Raw genomic sequence first — 21,854 nt, forward strand, 5'->3', positions numbered from 1 at the left:
CCTAACCTGCTGTGTGATTTCATGGTAGGATACTGGTGATAACAATTAAAAAATACCATCCAAGGGCAGGGAAGATAGAATAATGTATATGCAAACAGACTCTCAAACCTGAGGCTCTGAGATCCCAGGTTCAATCCCTCACACCACCATAAGCCAGAAAAAACCACAACCATTCAATATGCATAGAATTCTAGCTCTCTCAAGTTCCTTCTCCAGGAATAAGAACATTTTCCTGCTGTATAGCTTTGCTCTGTGGTTTGTAACGAAGGTTCCAAGAAGCATTTACGTGTATTTGTCACCTAATTTCATCCTCACAACAACCCTGTGAGGTAGGTATTATTCTTATGTGATTAAGAAACTGAGGCTTAAAAGGATACTTAGTTTATCCAAAGTCACAGAATTAGTAAGGAGTAAAGTCTAGACTAAAGGCTAGATATTTTTACTCCAAGTCCAATCCTCAATTCCCTGTGTGAACAAGAAGTTTTCTGCTACCTCAAACAAATGCAAACTCTCTACTCCATTAAGAAGATATTACATTCACATATTCTTGGGTAAAGACAAATCAAAGACAAGACTGCCACAACGGACTTAGTATGGTTTTCAGAGTAAAGGAAGCATTTGTTAAAAGGTAAAAGTCACAACAAATAAATCAGAGGCAAGAGATATAACTAAAAATGTGGGAGATAGAGGAGGTTAAACAAATGATGCCTGACATTCCCCACTATAAACCCTTCCCCACATTCCATTTTCTTGAAAGTTTACTACATATTCTTTCTTCCATAACAAAACAAATTTTCTGTGGTCAGGTGGTTCTGACAAAAAAGGACTTGCCTAAAAAAAGGTGCCTAAAGATATAATACAGAAATAGGAAAGTAGAAGGGCACAAGGAGCCAAAAAGCTTTGTTTATTATCTGATTTCCTTTTTACCAGATATTACTTTCAAAATTTAAAACTCTGCTAGTTATCATTTCACATTCTCATGGGAGTAGAGAAACAAAGGTGGAGGCAGGAGATATTCTTACTAAAGGCCCCTGCACTTTCTATTAGAACCAAAGGTCAGCAAAGATGAACCATTGTCTAGAGCACTATAGTCCCTAAATATAGCCAACATTAACTTATCATCTCTCCTTAAAGAATACCTCTGACATGATGAAGATGAAGAAAGGTAAATCAAATATAATGTACTTACCTCACTGTGAGAGGTGCTAGGCTCTTCATCATCACTGCTGACCAGATCAATGTATTCAAGAACAGGTCTTAATGGTCCTTCCTATGAAAGAATAAGTATATCAAGTTACTTATATATTCAAGCTAAGCTAGCATTTAAGACTATCTCTTTTTTTTAATAGATTGGTAAGAACTCCTCTGAGGAAGGCTTATGATGGCAGAAAATAAATAAAATCAGTAAGAGAGGAAAGTACTCAGAGTGTAGTAAGCCCTCATTTAAAATCATTGACAGGTTCTTAAAAACTGTAATTTTAGGCAAAATGATACATAATGAAATACCATCCTCTAAGAAATTAATTTTATTCAAGGTAGAAACAATGTTGAAATGATATTATTCAAGAATCTGCTATACATAAGTAAGAAATGATGACAAGATGGGGTTTATTGGTGGCTCACTCAGTAAAGCACACCACAGATAGCACGCGCAAGGACCCAGGTGAAGCTCCAGGTCACCACATGGGAGCACCTGCAGTGTCTCTCCTTCTCTGTTTCACTTTCTACCTCTCTCAGACACACACCCTCTGCCTAGAGGAAAGAAAAATGGGGTGGGGGAAGATGGACACAAGAATTGAAGTTGTGTAGGCACTGGTCATCAAGTGGGTGGGTGGGGTGAAAACAGGCTTAAAAAGAGTTCAAACCTGATCATGGCCATTCTTTGTTGATAAAAAATAGTTAATTCAGGTGTTTATGTAGAGACACAGATATTATGATGTAGTGCTTTTCAGATGAAATGGATGATCCAATAGTTTGTTATGTCTAAGCTCAAAAACATGGACTGGAGTTCTCAGATGACCAGCTTGGCTCAATCTCCAACCCTCAGACTAACATCAAACCTTGTTTTCCTCCTTTCATCATTATTGGCTTCATCATAGACGAGACCTTAAATACTAAAGAATCTGATCTTATTTTACAGTCAAAAGGGAATCACCAGGTACTAAGATGAGAATATGACAGCTATATTTTAGTAAAGAGCATTGTTGGGGATACATGTACAAAATATATCAGTATTAAAAAAAAAAATCGCAGGTGATAAAAAAATAAATTCCAATGATAAACAGTACTTAATTGGTCTTTCAAGCTTAGATGAAGGAAGAAACTAATGCCATTAGAAACTAATGCCATTAATAAAATCTGTAACGCAGAAACCTAGTGTCACAAAGTTATCTGACAGACAACTGGGAATGCAAAATGGTAATCTATATGAATGAGCATTAAGTGGAAAATAAGAGATTTGGGAGTTGTTCCCCTATCCATTACTAAACTCTAGATAGATATGGTACAGTCAATTAAAAAAGAAGAAGAAGAAGAGATTCCAAGAGGCTCTCAAGGAAATGTTGAAATTTTAGGACTTAAGAAAAGCTAAACAGCTCATCAGATTATAGCAGAGAGTAGGAATGTATAATTTCAAAGAAGCTAAAAATGAAACCTCAACAGAAGTTGTCTGCTAGCTGTCCAGCAGCTGGCAGAGTACATTAAAGTGTTGAATTCTAAAGTATCCAATCCCAGATTCAATCCCCAACAGTGTATGTACCAGAGTGATGCTGTCGTTTGCTCTCTCCTATCTCTCTCCATAATAATAATAAATGTGAGTATCAGGTTATAAAGTAAAAAAGTGCCACTGATGACATGGAGAAGATAGTAGAATGATCATGCAAAAAACTTCTTTGAGGCTCCAAGGTCCCAGGTTCAAATCCCTGTTCTAAGAAAAATCAGACTTGAGTGGTTCTCTAGTTTAAGGAGAAAAAAGAAAGGGGGCTGTGTCTTGAAGAAAAAGTCACTAGATTTAACAACAAAAAGATTTTTAAACACTTTTGAGAACAACATTCAAGAAAAACAGCATAGAAGCCAAACTCTTTTAAAAAATTTAAATAGGGGGCCGGGCAGGTTAAGCGCATGTGGCACAAAGTGCAAGGACTGGCATAAGGATCCCAGTTCAAGTCTCCGGCTCCCCACCTGCAGTGAAGTCACTTCACGGGCGGTGAAGCAGGTCTGCAGGTATCTTTCTCTTCCTGTTTTCCCCTCCTCTCTCCATTTCTCTCTTTCCTATACAACAACGAACGACGTCAACAACAACAACAAGGTTACAACAAGGGCAACAAATGGGGGTGGGGGAATGGCCTCCAGGAACAGTGGTTTCATGGTGCAGGCAAGCCCCAGCAATAACCTTGGAGGCAAAAAAAAAAAAAAAAGTTTAAATAGAAATTAAGTCTATAAAAGTCATGAGTCGGGGCTGGGTGGTAACACATGTAGTTGAGCACACTTGTTACAGTGCACAAGGACCCAGGTTCAAGAGCCCCGTTCCCACCTGCAGGGGGAAAGCTTCATGAGTGGTGAAGCAGGGCTATAGGCTCTCTTCCTATCTCCCCTTCTTTATCGATTTCTGGCTGTCTCTATCCGATAAAGATAATTAAAAAAAAAAAGTCATGAGTCAAGATTATTTATTTGGGGGCCAGGTGGTGAATCACCTGGTTAAGAACATATTATTACCATGTGCAAGAATCCTATTTCAAGCCCAACTCACCACCTACAGGGGGGATGCTTCATGAGTGGTGAAGCAGGTGTGCCTTTCTTTTTTAACTTTAATAGTGATTTAACATTGACTTACAAAATTATAAGATACTGGGCATATTTCCACACTGCTTCCAACAGCAGAGTTCTGTATCCTCATTCTCTCCACTAGAAGCTATAACAATTTTCCTAAGGTTGCAGGTATGAGTTTAACTATTATTTCTATTATCTGTCTATATTTGGCAACTTTTTCTTTTAATTTTTATTATTATTATTATTTTTTTACCAGAGCACTGGTACAGGGGACTGAACCTGGGACTTTGGAGCCTCAGGCATGAGAATCTGTCTGTATAACCATTATGCTATCTACCCTCCACCCTCCAATTTTTTTCCTATGGTCCCATCTACTCTTCCTCCTTTTTTTTTTTTTTTTTTGCCTCCAGGGTTATTGCTAGGGCTCGGTACCTCCACTGCTCCTTGAAGGCTATTCCTCCCCCCTTTTTTATCATTGTTGTGGCTATTACTATTATTATTGGATAGGACAGAGAGAAATGGAGAGAGGAGGGGAAGGCAGAGAGGGGGAGAGAAAGATAAGACAACTACAGACCTGCTTCACCGATTATGAAGCGACTCCCTGCAGGTAGGAAGCCAGGGGATCGAACTGGCATCCTTTGGCTCGTCTTTGCGCTTCGGGCCATGTGTGCTTAACCCACTGTGCTTTGGCCCGACCCTTCTCTTCCTTTCTAAGTCACCAGGTATCTATGTTTCTCTCTCCCTCGCTATCTCTCCTCCCCTCTCAATTTCTCTATGTCTTGTCAATCAAAAACAAGAAAAAAGGATGCTGGGAGCAGCAGGCTTAGTGCTGGCACTAATGCCCAGCAATAACCCTGGTGGCAATAAAGGAAAAAAAAAAGAAAAAGAAAAAGAATTCCTTTAAAAAATACTGTTGAGAGGCCAGCCAGTAGCTCACCTGGCTGAATGTACATGTCACCATGTGCAAAGATGAAGGTTCAAGCCCCTAGTCCCTACCTGGAGAGGGAAGCTTCATGAGTGGTGAAGAAGGGCTGCAGGTCTCTCTCTCTGCCCCTCTCCATCTCCCCTTTCCCTCACAACTTATCTGCCTCTATCCAATAAATCATAAAATATATTTTAAAATACTATGATGAAAACAAGAGAAAGAAACACAGCTGAGGAACATGGCTGAGGGAAAGTCTTCTTAGGGTGGGGAAAACTAGTTACTGTTAAACTTAAGTGAATTATTCATTGGAAAAACTACGGAAAAGTCTCTATTCAGGAAACAGAAGCTGGTCTCAAGTTGAAAGATCCTCTTCCTTTGAAGAGGCATCCAATCCCACAAGCATCATACAGTAAAACAATTTCAGATTTCTGACTATGCGACACTCAAGGTGGTACAGGTAGATGCCTGGATTTGCAAGCATGAGGTCCTGAGTTCAACCTCTGGCATCACATATGCCAGTGTTACTTTTCCTAAACTGTACAAACTCAAACTTGAAGGAAAAAGGGTGGGGGCAGAGTTTCCCATAGATGGTCATAACAGATAAATTACTTAAGCCTAAAACCTAGTAGTGAGATTCTCAAAGTTTTATGTTCAATCCATAGTAGATTAAATTATAGTAGCTCTCCTTATTTGTATAATCTCCTTAGTTTGCTCTCCTCCAGAAATGTTAGAAATGGTCCTTCCTATCTGTCTACAGCCATTCAACCTTGAACACACCTGATCTCATCTGAGGTGGACCTACCCTATGACTAGGCATTCCATCTTCAAAGGATCTCTCCAAAGAAAACAAAAGCACAGGAGTCGGGTGGTAGCTCAGCGGGTTAAGCACATGTGGTGCAAAGCACAAGGACCAGCAGAAGGATTCCGGTTCGAGCCCCGGCTCCCCACCTGCAAGGGAGTCGCTTCACAGGCGGTGAAGCAGGTCTGCAGGTGGTGTCTGTCTTTCCTCCCTCTGTCTCCATTTCTCTCTGTCCTATCCAACAACAACAACAACTACAACAATAAAACAACAAGGGCAACAAAAGGGAATAAATAAATAAATAAATATTTTTTAAATCTTTTTTTTTTTTTTAAAAAGCACCTATTTAAAGAGATCTATGTAGGGGGCCAGGCAGTGACACACCAGGTTAAGTGTACATGTACATGTTAAGTGTACAAAGACCCAGGGTTCACTCAGTAAAGCATGTGGTGGTGGTAGGGGCTGGGGGTGCAGGAGGGACTATACTAGCGGTAAAGCAGTGCCACTGGCATGTCTCTTTCTCTCTCCCTATCAGCCCTTCTCCCTTCAATGTCTCTCGGTCCTATCAAAAAAAAAAAAAAAAGATTTTAAAAAGAAAAATCGAGTTCTATGTACACTTAACGTTCACAGAAGCACTATTTCTACTAGACAAGGAAGTAACCCATACACATGAAAAATGAGTGGCTAAGAAAATTATGTTGTGTGTATATACAGTGGAATACTACTCATCTATTAAAGATGATGAAGTGCAAGAACTGGAATAAGGATCCCAGCTCGAGCCCCTAGCTCCCCACCTGCAGGAAGGGTGGCTTCACAGGCGGTGAAGCAGGTCTGCAGGTGTCTTTCTCTCCCCCCGTCTTCCCCTCCCCTCTCCATTTCTATTCTCTCTGTCCTATCCAACAATAACGACATCAATAACAACAGTAATAACTACAATGATAAAAAAAAAAAAGCAAGGGCAACAAAAGGGGTGAAGAAAAAAGATGAGGGCAGAGTTAGAGAATATAATGGTTATGCAAAGAGACTCTTGTGCCTGGGGCTCCGAAGTCCCAGATTCAATGCCCTGCACCACAATAAGCCAGAGCTATGCAGTGCTCTGGTGTTTCTCTCTGCGTCTCTCTCAAAAATAAAATAAATAAAATACTTTTAAAAAAATCTTTAAAAAAAAGATGATGAAAACATTTTTAAATTCTAAAACATCCTTGGCCTCATCTTGGATGGAACTGGAAGGCATCCTATAAAGTGAGATCAGACAGAAGGAGAAGGAGAATGATGAATACCAGTGATCTCACTTATGGGTGGAACTTAAGAAACAAGGAAAGAAAGGCAAAACAGAGTAAAATTTGGACTTGATGCAGTCTGTTACAGCAAAGCCTAGATGAAGGGGCTGGGGGAATCCACAGGGAGAGGGGAACACTGGGGACCCAATAGGTTGGTGGTGAGAGTGGTGTGTAGACAACTATCATGGAAAGATAAACTGTAGCCATGTGTCTTGCAAATCATTATTTCCCTAATAAAACAATAAAAAGAAATATGTATTAGGAATCTCTCTTGTATACCCATAGAAACAGCTTACCAAAAAAATCACCAAGTTACCTGAAACACAAAAGCAAGACAGAGCTTCCATGAATGCATTACTTGGAGGGAAAAAAAGTCACAGGGACTAAGAGAAGCTCATCTAGGAGCTTGTGGACCTTAGTAAGCAAGGCCCTGTACTTGAACTCCAGCATCACAAGAGGTAAAGGGTAAAGTACCAAGGACAGCACTGGGGGGGGCAGTGGTGTCTCTCTCATTTTTGTCCCTTTCTCCTTTTCTCTAAAGAAATTAAAAAACGGGAGTCGGGCGGTGGCGCAGTGGGTTAAGCGCACATGGCGCAAAGCGCAGGGACCAGCGTAAGGATCCCAGTTCGAGCCCCCGGCGAAGCAGGTCTGCAGGTGTCTATCTTTCTCTCCCCTCTCTCTCTGTCTTCCCCTCCTCTCTCCATTTCTCTCTGTCCTATCCAACAACAAAGCAACATCAATAATGGCAATAATAACTGCAACAAGGCTGCAACAACTAGGGCAACAAAAAGGGGGAAAAATGGCCTCCAGGAGCGGTGGATTCATGGTACAGGCACCGAGCCCAGCAATAACCCTGGAGGGAAAAAAAAAAAAAAAAGAAATTAAAAAACTAGGTCCAGGAGGTCACTTGGCCAAGTTTACTGACCAGAATCATATTTAGAGAAAAAAAGAGACGGGGTGGGGGAGTGTGTGCACACAGAGGAGGACAAGAGACAGTTTACCCAGGACAACTGACAATTTACCAGTGAGAGGGCTTGGGTTTGAGCCACCACATGGGAGGGCAGTGCCTGACAGAGGGAGATGATCTATGAATGGCAGAGCAGTGCTGTGGTATTTCTTCTCCATCTCTCTGGCTGAAGTTGAAAGCGCGTGGGGGGGGGGGGGGAGTCTGCCAGAAGCAGAGGAATCACATAGGTGTGAGGCCCTGGCAGGCAAAACAAAAGTCACAAAATAGAATTTAAAGGTGGCTGCAAAACTACTAGAAAAAGGTAGGAGTAAAGACAGATGAGTGAAGACTACTAGAAATGTAGTACTGGATGGAATAGTAAATGTATATGCCACCAAGTACTAGATGATAACAAGATTGTGATTCACACTTAAAGAGAAAAAAGCTAGAGTAGGACACCAAAGTAAAAACCCTGTGGTGAGGGGGAGGGTGGACATTCAGCTTCCCGGGGTGGCAGGGGAGCAGGGATGGGTGGGTGGGATGGGACACAGTCTTTTGGTGGTGGGAATGGTGTTTATGTACACTCCTATTAATTTGTAGTCATATAAATCACTATTTAATTAATATGAGAGGGGAAAAATTGATTGTATGTCTCAAACTTTTTAAAGCACAGACTGAGTCTTTTTAATACATAGGCTGAGTCTTTGATATGTGGACTCTCTCAAAAGCCTAGACCAGGGAGAACAGAAGCAACCAGTGGTACAGCTATATACAAGATGCTGGGTATTATACAGCAAACCCTAAGAAAAGGACTTTTCAAAGTTAACCCAATTACCAAATAATGTGATAACAGTAACTATCCATTATCTTCTTGAACCCTAAGACAGCAGGAACCTCAAATTTCAACTTTAGAGCCTATATTTCCCCCAGTCCTGGAACCTTAGGGTGGGGCCCACTTTACTGCATGCTTCTCTCATTTCATATCAATTAATATTGCACCCGCCGATCCCAACCTTATCAACGCAACGAGTGCCACCCCAGCATGCTTCACTTCAGACTGTATCCAGAGACTTCAGGTATGGAATGACAACCCTTCAGCTTCATTACTTGGGTGAGACCTTTCCTTTAATAGTATCCTCTCATTCCATTCCAGGTGGTTCACTTCCTAACAAAGTCCCAAAACCTAGATATAGACCAGGTACCCTGAGATAGAGCATATGTTCACATGTATCCATAAACTAGGGCAAAATATATACCTGAAAGCAGAAGTACACAAGAGTTTGCAGTGAGTACCCCCCAACACTTCATCTGCACTATATGTCTTTAGGTCCATAATTGTTCAACAATCTGTTTGGCTTTGTGTGTTAACTCTCTTTTCAGCCACCAGGTTCCAGAGGCCAGCAGGATGCCGACTAGACTGATGACCCCACCAATGTGTCCTGGAGCTCTGCTTCCCCAGAGACCCACCCTACTAGGGAAAGAGAAAGACAGACTGGGAGTATGGATCTACCAGTCAACGCCCATGTTCAGTGGGGAAGCAATTACAGAAGACCTTCTACCTTCTGCAACCCACAATGACCCTGGGTCCATACTCCCAGAGGGATAGAGAATGGGAAAGCTATCAGGAGAGGAGATGGGATATGGAGATGGGGTGGTGGGAATTCTGTGGAGTTATACCCCTCCTATCCTACGGTTTTGTTAATGTCTCCTTTCTGAAATAAGTGAGAGAGAGAGAGAGAGAGAGAGAGAGAGAGGAAAGCTGGCCATAGAGATAGCTCACCAGACGGACCGGTCTTCGGTCGAGGGTATACGAGTAGCTGTGCTCCCCTGCTAGAACCTCCAAACAAGCTCTCAAGAAACCTCTTGCGTTAGGGTAACTTCCTACTGGGATGAAAAGTTTTGCAACAGTGAAATGGAATACCTAAGGACCTAGCTGTAAAAGAGGACAGACAGACAGACAGACAGAAACACACACACACACACACGCTAAATAGGTTACCAGGTAGGATATGTGACAACCGCAAAACTCCAGGTTCAAGCCATGGTACCACACAGCAGAATCATAGCATTAGCACAGGAGGAAGTTACATGGATGATAGAGCAGTATGTACTGTGGTTCTCTCTCTCCCTTTCTCTGAAGAAGAAAAAAAGAATTAAAATATTGGTCAAAGGGTGGTAGAACTGCACATGTGAGGTTTTGGTACACTAAAAGAAAGAAGAAAATGAACAGAATCAGGATAGGAAGTGCAAAAATGAGCAAAAGCAGGAGTTATTTAGAATATATTTGTTCGTTTACTTCTCAAATAATTTGAGAGTTTTAAGTAGTTGAAGGAAATGACAACACGATAGAGACTGTCAAAAAGGCAAAGAGCCTGAACAATAAACAAACATCTGGAATAGACCTATTATAACAGAAACTCTATACTTCAGCTAATTTTCATCCCTGAATATGGAAATTTTCCACTGTGATGAACTTAAGAGATCAAGTACACTAGGGTGAGGAGATGGTGCACCTGGTATAGTACATACTTTACAATGCATGAGGACCTGGGTTCAAGTTCCCTGACACCATATGGGAGCACCATGAAAACGGGAAGAAGCTTCAAAAGTGGTAGAATAGTGCTGTGGTGTTTCTCATTCTCCCTTCCCTTGTAATTCACCCTCTATCATAAAAATAAGAAGAGCCCATTAGATGGTGAAATTGTGCAGGAGCAAAGTGGGAAAAATCTTGATAGCAAAAGAAAAAAAAAAAAAAAAAGGTGTGTGGGGGGGTTCCTGGGGGACAGCATAATGGTTATGCAAAAAAGGACTTTACTGCTTGAGGTTCCCAGGTCCTAGTTTTAATCTCAGCACTGCTATAAACCAGAGCGGAGCAGTGCTCTGATCAAAGAAATACATCAGTGCTTCAGTTATTACTTTTCAAGTAAGATAGTGAGATGTTATTCTTCCATTTAACAAAGGAGAAAGAAAACATTGTGAGGTTCCCTAGACACATAATTGGCTATGTGGTTACTATTACTTCTGAAGTATTTTTACTTTCAATAATCAATGATTCCCCAGGTTTCTAAATTCAAATACTTCACTTTCTTCAATAAAAGAACTGCTGTTGGGGCCAGGTGGTGGTGCACACACCCAGATTCAAGCAGCCTGTTGGGGCAAGCTGTGAAGCAGTGTGGCAGGTGTCTTCCTCTTCCCTTTCGAGTTCTATCTCTATCCAATAAATAAATAAATAACAAAAATTTTGAAAAGATTTAAATAACTCATAACATATACACACAAAACACGAGCTCCACCCCAAAAGGTAATGTTTAGAAGTATTAAGAAAAGCTATTTTAGTTTATGTTTATAGTCTCAATAGACATGGATGCACATGGCCCTCCAATTACCAGATATTTATCTATATTTGCTCTTTACATCAACTAGTAAAACCACCATTCTCCTCCCCTCTGTACCACTAACAAAATAAAAGAAATTCTACTTCCAAAGTGACTGAATTTAAGGACAGAAGCACAAGGATAAACATAATAGTATGAGGACACACGAATTAGTATCAGCAGTTTAAAAAATTTAATGAAATAATTCCTATTATTAAAAAGTGACATTACTACAAAATCAAAATATCAATTACCTACTATTGGGCACCAATAAATTAAAATATAGTATGTGAAAAATTACTCCATTCTAAGACAAAGATTATGAATCTGAACACAGATGCAAAAGTCTTAAACTACTAAGTCCCCTCCACCCCAAAGAAGGACACAAGTGAGTCTTGCAGTTCCACCAATCTAAAAATTTCAAATAATTCCCAATTAAAATTCAAGCTTGGAGGCCAGAGGGTAGCATACTCAGTTGAACACTCATATTACCATGCATAAGGACCTAGGTTGGAATCCCCGCTCCCAACCCATTCAAGAAGGGTAAAACAGACCTGCAGGTGTCTCTCTCTCCTCTCAATGCCTCTCTATCCTATCAAATAAATAAATAAGTGAAAAAGACTGCCAGGAGCAGCAGATTCATAGTGCTGGCACAAAACTGCAGTGACAACCCTGGTAACAATAAAAAAACAACAAAGACTTCAAGCTTAGTTCACAATTCAAGATATACACACTATTTGGCTCATTTTTCTCTCTCCCAATTAAAATATATATATTTTTTAATTTTTTTATATTTATTTATTTTTCCCTTTTATTGCCCTTGTTTAACATTGTTATGGTTATTGATGTCATTGTTGTTGAATAGAAGAGAGAGAAATGGAGGGAGGAGGGGAAGACAGAGAGGGGGAAAGAAAGACATCTGCAGACCTGCTTCACCGCTTGTGAAGCAACTCCCCTATAAGTGGGGAGCCGGGGGCTCAAATCGGGATTCTTACACCCATCCTTGCACTTTGTGCCACATGCACTTAACCCACTGCGCCACCCCCAACTCCCAAAAATGTATATATATTCTTTTGCCATGAGGACTCCTTATTTCTTTTCAAAATGCCTCTTACACATACACACACAGTAGCTCCTACTTACGTAAAAATTATAAACTTAAACTCAAGTCTATTTGAAAGTCCATATATATATATATATATATATATATATATATATATATATATATATATAATCTGTTCTTTATAGCTGTTATTTTCAAAGCTTATATACTTTCTAGTGCATCTATTTACCTAGTTTGCCTGCCTTTTGTCATCTACCACACTGAAATACATAGACAAGACATTATTTCCAATTAATCTTTGTAGCTCTAAGACAAGGGTGGAGAACCTTTTTTCTGTCAAAGTCATCTGGATATGTATATTCAAGGGACATAAAAATTTATCAACTTAAAAATTAGCACAAGGGTCGGGAGGTGGTGCAATGGATTAAGTACACATAGTATGAAGTGCAAGGACCCACACAAGGATCCTGGTTCAAGTCTCCAGTTCCCACCTGCAGGGAGTCAATTCACAAACATTGAAGCAGGTCTGCAGATGTCTTTCTCTTCCCTTTTCTATCCACCTTCCTCTCTCAATTTCTCTCTATCCTATCCATTAAAAAAAGGGGGGGTAGTCGGGCAGGAGTGCAGTGGATTAAGCACACATGACCAGAAGCACAAGGACTGGTGTTAAGGATCAAGCCCCTGGGGGGTCGCTTCACAGGTGGTAAAGCAGGTCAGCAGGTGTCTTTCTTTTCCCCTCTCTGTTTTGCCCTCCTCTCTCCATTTTTCCCATTTTGTTGCCCTTGCTGTTGTTGCTGGATAGTACACAGAGAAGCGGCCTGGGCTAAGTGCACTTAGTGCTAGTATGAAGTGCAAGGACCTGCCTACTCTGACACCCCAACTGCAGGGGGACTGCTTCACAGGCGGTGAAACAGGTCTGCAGGTGTCTTTGTCTCTTCCTGTCTTCCCCATCTCTCTAGATTTCTCTCTGTCCTATCCAACAACAATACCAAGGGCAACAAAATGGGGAAAATGACCTCCAGGAACAGTGGATTCGTAGTGCAGGCACCAAGCCCCACCCAGAAGCAGAAAAAAACAAAAAGAATAAAGAAATTAACTAAAAAAAAAAAATTAACACTGGGGCTGGACGGTGGTGCATCTGGTTGAGCACATACATTACAGTGTGCAAGGACCTAGGTTTAAGTCCCTCAGTCCCCACCTGCAGGGGGAAAATTTCTTAAGTGGTGGAACACGTTTACAAGTTGCTCTCTATCTCCCCCTCCTCTCAGTTTCTGGCTATCTCTATCAAATAAATATACTATAAAAAAAATTTTAAATCGGGAGTCAGGTGGTAGCAAAGCAGGTTAAGTGCAGGTGATGCAAAACATAAGGACCAGCTTACGGACCAGTTCTAGTTCCGGCTCCCCACCTGCAGGGAGTCGCTTCACAGGTGAAGCAGGTCTGCAGGTGTCTGTCTTTCTCTTCCCATTTCTCTCTGTCCTATCCAACGACAATGGACGACATCGATAACAATAATAACTACAACAATAAAAAACGCCAAGGGCAACAAAAGGGAATAAATAAATAATGACCCCAGGTTCACACTCTGCCATGTTTAAAAAAAATAATAAACAATTAAAAAATTAGCATTTAATTTGCTGTGAAAAAAAACTCCTATACTTAACTGCATTTCAAGTTCCCCTGCCCTTGCCTCAGCAGGGCCTGACCAAACGATTTCAGGATGTCCCACACCCCTGCTTTAAGATAACCCATGACTTTGAATATTATCTACCCCTGAACTATGCCCCTTTTTGAATATTATGAATGCACACTATTTTTATTCTAGTTACAGTCCCCTATACTCAAAAGATACCATCATATTTTGCCCCACTCTCTTCTACTGCAGCAAACATATATGGACACTTGATCCTGAAACTATAAAAATCATACCTAATTTCTCTTACTATTTGCACACATTCAGTGATACATTATACCAACAATCTTAGCTGAAATCTGGATCTCCTGCACTGCTATCAAAATTCTAATACTTTTCCTCAAAAAGTTTTAGTTTTTTGTAACTAGAACCGCACTATGAATTATGTTATCAATTCTTAGCTAAAAGTCCTCTGTAAGTAAATTAAAATAGCTACAATTTGAAAGTAAGGCAAAATGGTGGCTGAGTAGTAGTAGTAGAAGATCAGACTAGTAAACTTAAAGGAAAATGAAAGCAAAAGAGCTAAATGTAAAGTTTGTGTTATAGCAGCATTTTGTTTGAGTGCTACTTAGGAGTACAAGCATCACAAAAATCAAACAGCACAATTAAAAAAATGCATGCTTCGGGGGCCAGGTGGTGGTGAACCCAATTAACACACATTACCATGAGGACACAAGGACCAACCACTCCCCACCTGAACGAGGATGCTTCACGAGTAGTGAAGCAGGTACTGCCTACCTCCCTTTCCCTTCTTAGTTTCTCTCTGTCCTATCAAATAAAGAAAAAGGAAAAGAAAAAAAAAAAAGGAATGCCTACAGGGAGTGGTGGATCTGTAGTGCAGGCACCAAGTCCAGCAGTAACCCTGGAAGCAAAAAAGAAAAAAAAAATTGCATACTTCTCTGTAATATATGCTATAAAATTCAATAAAATCTAAAAGGTGCATTTTTGTACCTCTAAATTTATATTATTCCTTTTAATTTGCGTGCTATAATTAGTTTCAGGCTCTGTACCTCACAAATCACAAAAAGCTATCTGTCCCACCATGTAGATTAAAGATATGAAAATGAAGAGGCACCTCTTACCATGTGCAAAGGACCTGGGTTTGAGCCCCTGTACCCATTTGCTGGGGGGAACACATGAATGATGAAGCAGGTCTGCAGGTCTCTCTCCCCCCCTTCCCCCACTTCTCTATGAACCCCAGTGATAACCCTGGTGGCAATAAAAAATAACAACGGAGGCCGGGTGGTGGTGCACCTGGTTGAACACACATCTTACAATGCGTAAGGACCCAGGTTCAAGCCCCCGGTCCCCACTTGCAGGGGAAAGGCTTCAACAAGGGGTAAAGCAGGTCTGCAGGTGTCTATCTCTCTCCCTCTCGGTTTCTGACTGTCTCTGTCCAATAAATAAAGATAATTAAATTAAAAAAAAAACTATGAATTTTGGAATCAGGTGGTAGCACAGTGGGTTAAGCTCATATGGCGCAAAGCGCAAGGACCAGCATAAGGATCCTGGTTTGAGCACCCAGCTCCCAACCTGCAGGGGAGTCACTTCACAGGTGGTGAAGCAGGTCTGCAGGTGTCTTATCTTTCTCTCACTCCCTGTCTTCCCCTCCTCTCTCCATTTCTCTCTGTCCTATCCAACAACGACATCAACAACAATAACTACAATATTAAAAAGACATGAAAATGAGGTTAATAAAAGTGAACTAAGGAGTCAGGTTGGTTACACATGCAGTAGATCACACATGTTACAATGTGCAAAACCCAGGTTCAAGCCCTTTGTTCCACACCTATGGGGGGAATCTTCATGAGCAGTGAAGCAGTGCTGTAGGTGTCCTTCTCTCTCCCTAACTCCCCCTTCCCTCTTAATTTGTCTCTTCCCAAAAAACTCAACAAAAAAACATTGGGGGCTGGGTGGTAGCACATGGGGTTAAGCGCACATGGTGCTAAGTGCAAGGACCAACATAAGGATCCCGGTTAGAGCACCCACCCCACCCCCACCTGCAGGGAGGTCACTTTACAGGAGGTGAAGCAGGTCTGCAGGTGTCTATCTCCCCTCTCTGTCTTCCCTCCTCTCTCGATTTCTCTGTCCTATCCAACAACAACAGCAATAACAACAACAATAACTACAACAACGATAAACAACAAGGGCAGCAAAAAAACAGCCTCCAAGAGCAGTGGATTTGTAGTACAGGCACTGAGCCCCAGTAATAACCCCAGAGGCAAAAAAAAAAAAAAAAGAATTAAGAAATCCAAACCAGAATAAAGTGACATCATAAAATTCTTTAATCTGAGGAAATGTTAGAGAACAGTTTCTATATCTCAAAATAGGATTTTAAAGGTATCATTGTATTATGAGGGTTATCATTAAGAATGTGAGAGCCATCTGGCTGCAACTCGTCACCCCAATGATTGCCAGGGTTGATTCAGCTGATCTGGCTGGCTAGGCAGGTGTTCCCTTCCTCCCTCACTGCTCCATGTATGTCCCTCCCTGGGTTAAAGGGGACAGCCTTCTCCAAACAGAGATGGACTGGTTGGTTGAGGGTATGCAAATAACTGCGCTCCCCCACTAGAACCTCCAAACAAGCTCTCAAGAAGTCAAGATAGGGCCAATAAGGTAGCTCAGGTGGTAGGTTAAGTGCATTGCCATGAGTGGCCCAGATTTACGTCCCAGCATCTCATGTAAGTTGTCAGGGCATAGGGGAAAATTCCTAGTATTGTGATGTCTCTCCCACCCCCATTTCTCTATGTGAATCAAAAGAGAAGCCAGGTAGGGTCAAACCACCAAGACGTGACCCCACCCCACCCCACCCCCACAAATGCACATGGCAGATTGGCTTTCACTGGTAATCTCTATGTGCAACTATCAAACTTCTCAAATTATATTTGGAACAGGAACAAATACTAGCTGCTGTATCAAAATCAGACACAATATATATTACATGCTTTTAATTTTTTCTGAGGTGGGCTGAGAGAAGGGACCAAACAGCCAGAGGTCTGGCTATCTGCAGTGTGAAGGTGGAGCCTGGAACCTCTCCAGTGTAAATAAGCCCTGGAACCTTCTGCTGTACTAATAACCTAGCCCCATAGTTTGATATAGATACAAACATTAAAAAAAAAAACTACTAAAACTTATTAAGAGTATTTTTAAACTTCAGCTTAGTACAAGCAACATTAATTCTTCATTACATGAAACCCTTTTCAACTTTTTATAGATTTCATCTGTATTTCTCAAAGGTAATGTTCAGTTTATAATGTGTGTCACAGGCCAGGCGGTGGCTTTCATGGTATTGGGCACAAGCTGTCATGCTCACAGAATGGGGTTCAAATCCCCCCACTTGGGGGACTCTTCATAAGTAGCGTAGTAATACTGCAGTAATTCCTCTTTCTCACTGCCCCTCTCTTCCTCTGTATTTCTGTCTTTCCCTCTATTTAAAAAAATAAAAAAACAAGAAAAATGGGGCAGGGGAAACAGCATAATGGTTATGCAAACAGACTCTCATGCCTAGGGCTCCTAAATCCCAGGTTCAATCCCTTGCACCACCATAAACCAGAGCTGAGCAGTGCTCTGGTATTTCTGTGTGTGTGTGTGTGTGTGTGTGTGTATGTGTGTGTGTGTATGTATGTGTGTGTGTCTGTCTCTCTCTCTCTCTCTCTGCATCTCTCTCAAAAAAATTAAATATGGAGTTGGGCGGTAGCGCAGCAGGTTAAGCGCATGTGGCGAAAAGCCAAGGACCGGTGTAACCATCCTGGTTCGAGTCCCCGGCTCCCCACCTGCAGGGGAGTCGATGCACAAGCGGTGAAGCAGGTCCACAGGTGTCTCTTTCTCTCCCCCTCTGTCTTCCCCTCCTCTCTCCATTTCTCACTGTTCAATCCAACAATGACGACATCAATAACAGTAACTACAACAATACAAAAGGGAAAAAATAAATATAAAAAAGAAAAAAATCTTAAAAAAATAAAATAAAATAAAAAAAAATCTCCAGGAAAGGTAGGGCCCCAGTGATAACCTTGGGAGCAAAGAATTAAAAGAGTGTCACCCTTTCATTTTCACAAAATCTCAGGGTAAGTACTTTCCATTTATAAATATACTAATATCCAGAAAATGTGTCACAGATAATCACAGAACCCTATTACCAAGCAAATTACTTAATTCCAAATGAAAGTAGACACAGGATCCACACTGCTACTGCTCTCCCTTCCCAAAATGCTCTAAAGTTTAAAATGAAAAGGACAAAAGTAACAATATGCACTGGCAAAAGCTAGTAATTATACTGTGAAAGATTTCTAAAGATGTTCATTAAAATACAATCCAACATGGGCAGGGGAAATGGAACATAGCAAAATGGAACATATGCAAAAAGACTTGCAGGACTGAGGCAACAAAGGTCCCAGGTTCAATACCCAGCACCACCATAAGACAGAGCTGAGCAATGCTCAGAGAAACGCACACACACACCAACAACAATAGCAGACCAGAACTGTCACAATGTGGGGGTACATACAGGAAACTTACTTAATAACTTGTTTTATACAGTGGCCCAGCAAGTACAAATAAACATCATATACTATACTCCATTAAAAAAAAAAAAAGCTATAATACCATGACCCAAATACAATATTCAAAAGTGAGATGTATTCTCTAGCTAATGTACTATTTTAAGAATCTTTGTAAAAATCTTAAGTTTTGAAAGAAAATGCCATTTAATGCTATGCCCTATTTTTCTCCTACACCAATTCTTTAAACGGTGATTCAGACAGTCATGTCCCTGCATTTGTGCCAGCCAACATGAAGATATGTTGGTCCCGCACTGAAACACTGGTTCAGTAGATCCGAAGAAAGGCACAGGGATCTGCACATTTCACTTACTAATGTTTGAAAAGTACTGTTCCAAAGGGAACAAACTCAGAAAAATGTAGTGGTTCCTGGTGGGTCAGAGATCTCCATTATGAACAATTGCTGTATTATGTTGTAACATGATGATCTCAGAGGTCACTGAAGACTTACTTCATCAACCTAGCTGTCTTCATGTTGTTCAAACTACATAATGCTTTTGAGATCCTGCAGTGCTTTGTTTTCTATGTCTTTCCTTGCCCTTCTCCCTAACCTGGGTGGGTGTCATCTTTTGGAGGATAGCTTGGCTCCATTTCAAAACAGTCTTAAGAAACCAGAACCTCGCATTAGTAATTGAAGCAAAAAATGGTTCTATGTGAAGACATGATTAATGTGACCAAGTATACAACATGCACTTTTACCCACATTCTCTGTGATGGCTCTTGTGGTTTCTCAGGTAGGTGTGTGTGTCTCTCTCTCTGTGTGTGTGTGTGTGTGTGTGTGTGTGTGTGTGTTCCAGTCCAATGCCAAGTAGGTGCCAATGCCAAGGCAAGTTGTGTGTGTGTGTTCCAGACTCCACAGCTGTCTAGTACCTACTGTACAGACAGACATTTTACACATTTGTTGAGTGACGAACAGGAGAGTTATAGCACGCAGACTTTCAATCTGGGGGAAGAAAAAAGAAAAGAAACACGAATATCGCAGCTACTTACACTAACAAACTGAATGTCATCTTCGTTTTCATCCGTGGTTGACTCGGATGCCTCTGGTCCAGCTGGAGGGACAGATTCTATTATCTATAAAAATAAGCCAAGACACGCTCACCTATACAGGCATGGACTTGTCGAACAGAGTTTTCCAAAAGGAGCCATTCAAACACAAAGCTCTCGAGGAAACCCAAGTGAGCACCAGCCCACGCACACCCGACCGAATTATGTGGCTCCCGGGGACGCGGAGGTCCACGGGGATCCGCGGCCGGGGAAGCCCCCGGCAGCACCGCGGCATCTGCCCGTCGACTCAAGGCGGGATGGGATGGCTGCAAGCTCGCCGCTGCGGAGCAATCCACCGTGTCTCAAAATGTCGCTCCCAGTGGCGGCGCGGCAGCAGCGAGGAACTGGGGCGCAGGAGCCCGGGGTGGGGGCGGCAGGGCGGCCATTGTTGCTTTGGGTCCTCGCTCAGACGCGCACCAGGCCCCGCGCAGAGCTCGGCAGGCGACCCTCAGCCATCGCCCCGCGGCGGCCGCCAGCTCTAGGCCTCAGACCCGAGAAAACACAAAACCCTGTGCGCTCCAACCGAGACGCCACAGCCCGACGCTCCTCTCTCACCTCCGACCCTGGTTCTCCCATTTCTCCCGAGGCTGAAATGACAGCGCCGCGCTCCAGGTGTCCCCACCGCCGCAGCCTCTGCTGCCTGTGCTGCTGCCACCGCCACTGCCACCGCCACGACTTCCCTTCCCGCCCAGCACCGCTTCGCACCGCCCAGTCCCGCCCTACGTAAGCGTTACGCTGCAGACGCCGCTAGCGGAAAGAGGTGCAAATCCACTTCAAGAGGAAGAGCTTTAGCTCTGGCCGGCTATGGCCCGGGAGCTTTTTAACTCAGTAGTCCTCTCCTCCGCGAAGGATGCTGGGAGTTGTAGTTCTGGTGCTCCCTTGGCGGTCGCGGCTCACAGGGAGAGAATATAAAAAGGGCTGCGAAGGTGCGGGCGCGTGCTTCCTCCGCCGTGGCATTAGTTGTTCCACGGAAGAAATGGGGGCGGGCAAATCTTGTTTTTATACGGAAGGTCCAGAATAGGAATGTGGAGATGGGTTTCAAAGTTAGATTTGGTATGATTTGGGGAGAAAGGTTTTCGTCTTGTTTTTTTAGCGTTAAGGGCAAATATTCTAAATATGACGGGTATAAATTCTCTCTCTCTTTTTTCCTTTTTTCCACTCAACCTTCCCAGAACCTGGGGTACAGTTATTTATTTATTTGCTTATTTTTGTGTCTAGGGCTTTTCTGTCATTTAAGCCTTGAGATTCCACCACACAGACTTTTCCTATTTTTAAAGATAGGAAATAAGAGATGGGGAAGACCAAAAAAAAAGTGAAGGAGACACCACAGAACTGCTTCATCACTTCTTAAGTTTCCCCTTTTGTGTGATGTATTCATGTGGTGTGCACTCTACTGACTGAACTATCTCCCAGCCTCCGGAAAAGCTGAATCTTAAAATCAGGAATGAAGTCCAGTGTGTTCTTACTCTTTTTTTTCCCTCCCCAGCTTCAAATTTCCAGCTGCAGTATATACTAGTGTACATCAAGGAAGCCCATGGAAGACCAACTAATGGAAAAGGGAGCCCAGACCTACCAAGTTAGCACTAACATCTAGAACTACGATATTAAAATGTAAAAGATAGTCTCAAGCATTGCCTTACCAATATAGGATGGTTGGGGCTGGTAAGATAACATGAGTTATGCAAAAGGACGTTCATACTGAGGCACCAGATGTTTCCGATTCAGTACCCAGGACCACCATAAGCCACAGATGAGCAGTGACTAGAAATAAATAAATGTTTTTATTGTACACACACACACACACACACACACACACTAAATAAATGTTTTTATTGTATACACACACACACACACACAGCCCTTAAGAGTTTACTTATACTCAACTATGCTGCTTAGTTTGTTGTTGTTGTTGTTTGATGTTTATTAACTGAAAATAGCCTTGATTTCAGTTCATACTGTTGGTTATGTGTTCAAAAAAAAAAGCAACATAATTCTCCTAGAAGAGATAAAAGGATATTCTAGTTACAGGAAAGAGAAAGAATGGCATATATAATATCAAAAGTGATCTTTTATTCTTGCAGAGTCAGATTTTCTTTGTGGGAATAGCACAAGAACTGAAACATAGTAAGTTGGGTTTTTTTTGTCTTAGAGACTGTTTTTGCAGATATGAAGGCCAGGCTGTGTAACTTATCTCTGATTCCCTCCTCCACAACTTGGAACATGATAGTTTGCTGACCTTGGTGCACAGCATCTTCACAGAAAACTGGCTGTTTTATATAGTTCTTTTTCTTTTACTGACTTCAGGCCACTACAGCACCACCAGTTTACAGCACCACCAGTTCAATGGTTTCCCAGGACAGGAATTTCTCAGATGAACAGTAGTAGGATCCTGAGATTTTTTTT

General features: G+C 41.8%; 1 protein-coding gene across 7 annotated transcripts in view; it reads right to left on the reverse strand.

Moving 5' to 3' along the window:
- Positions 1-20,132, reverse strand: part of ZNF451 (zinc finger protein 451) — an 89,878-nt gene extending 69,746 nt beyond the window's left edge. For all 7 annotated transcript variants that reach the window (XR_009549514.1, XM_060190002.1, XM_007516483.3 and 4 more), the window contains exons 1-3: positions 20,007-20,132; positions 19,395-19,478; positions 1,190-1,270 (exon numbers count right to left, since the gene is read on the reverse strand). Coding sequence is in view for 6 of the 7 variants with exons in the window: in XM_060190002.1 (XP_060045985.1) it covers positions 1,190-1,270; positions 19,395-19,478; positions 20,007-20,027 (186 nt within the window). In the remaining variant the exon portion in view is untranslated. The remainder of the gene's footprint in view (positions 1-1,189; positions 1,271-19,394; positions 19,479-20,006) is intronic.
- Between the last annotated feature and the right edge of the window lie 1,722 nt (positions 20,133-21,854).

This window comes from Erinaceus europaeus, chromosome 4 (assembly GCF_950295315.1).
Source record: "Erinaceus europaeus chromosome 4, mEriEur2.1, whole genome shotgun sequence".
Classification (NCBI taxonomy): Eukaryota; Metazoa; Chordata; class Mammalia; order Eulipotyphla; family Erinaceidae; genus Erinaceus; species Erinaceus europaeus.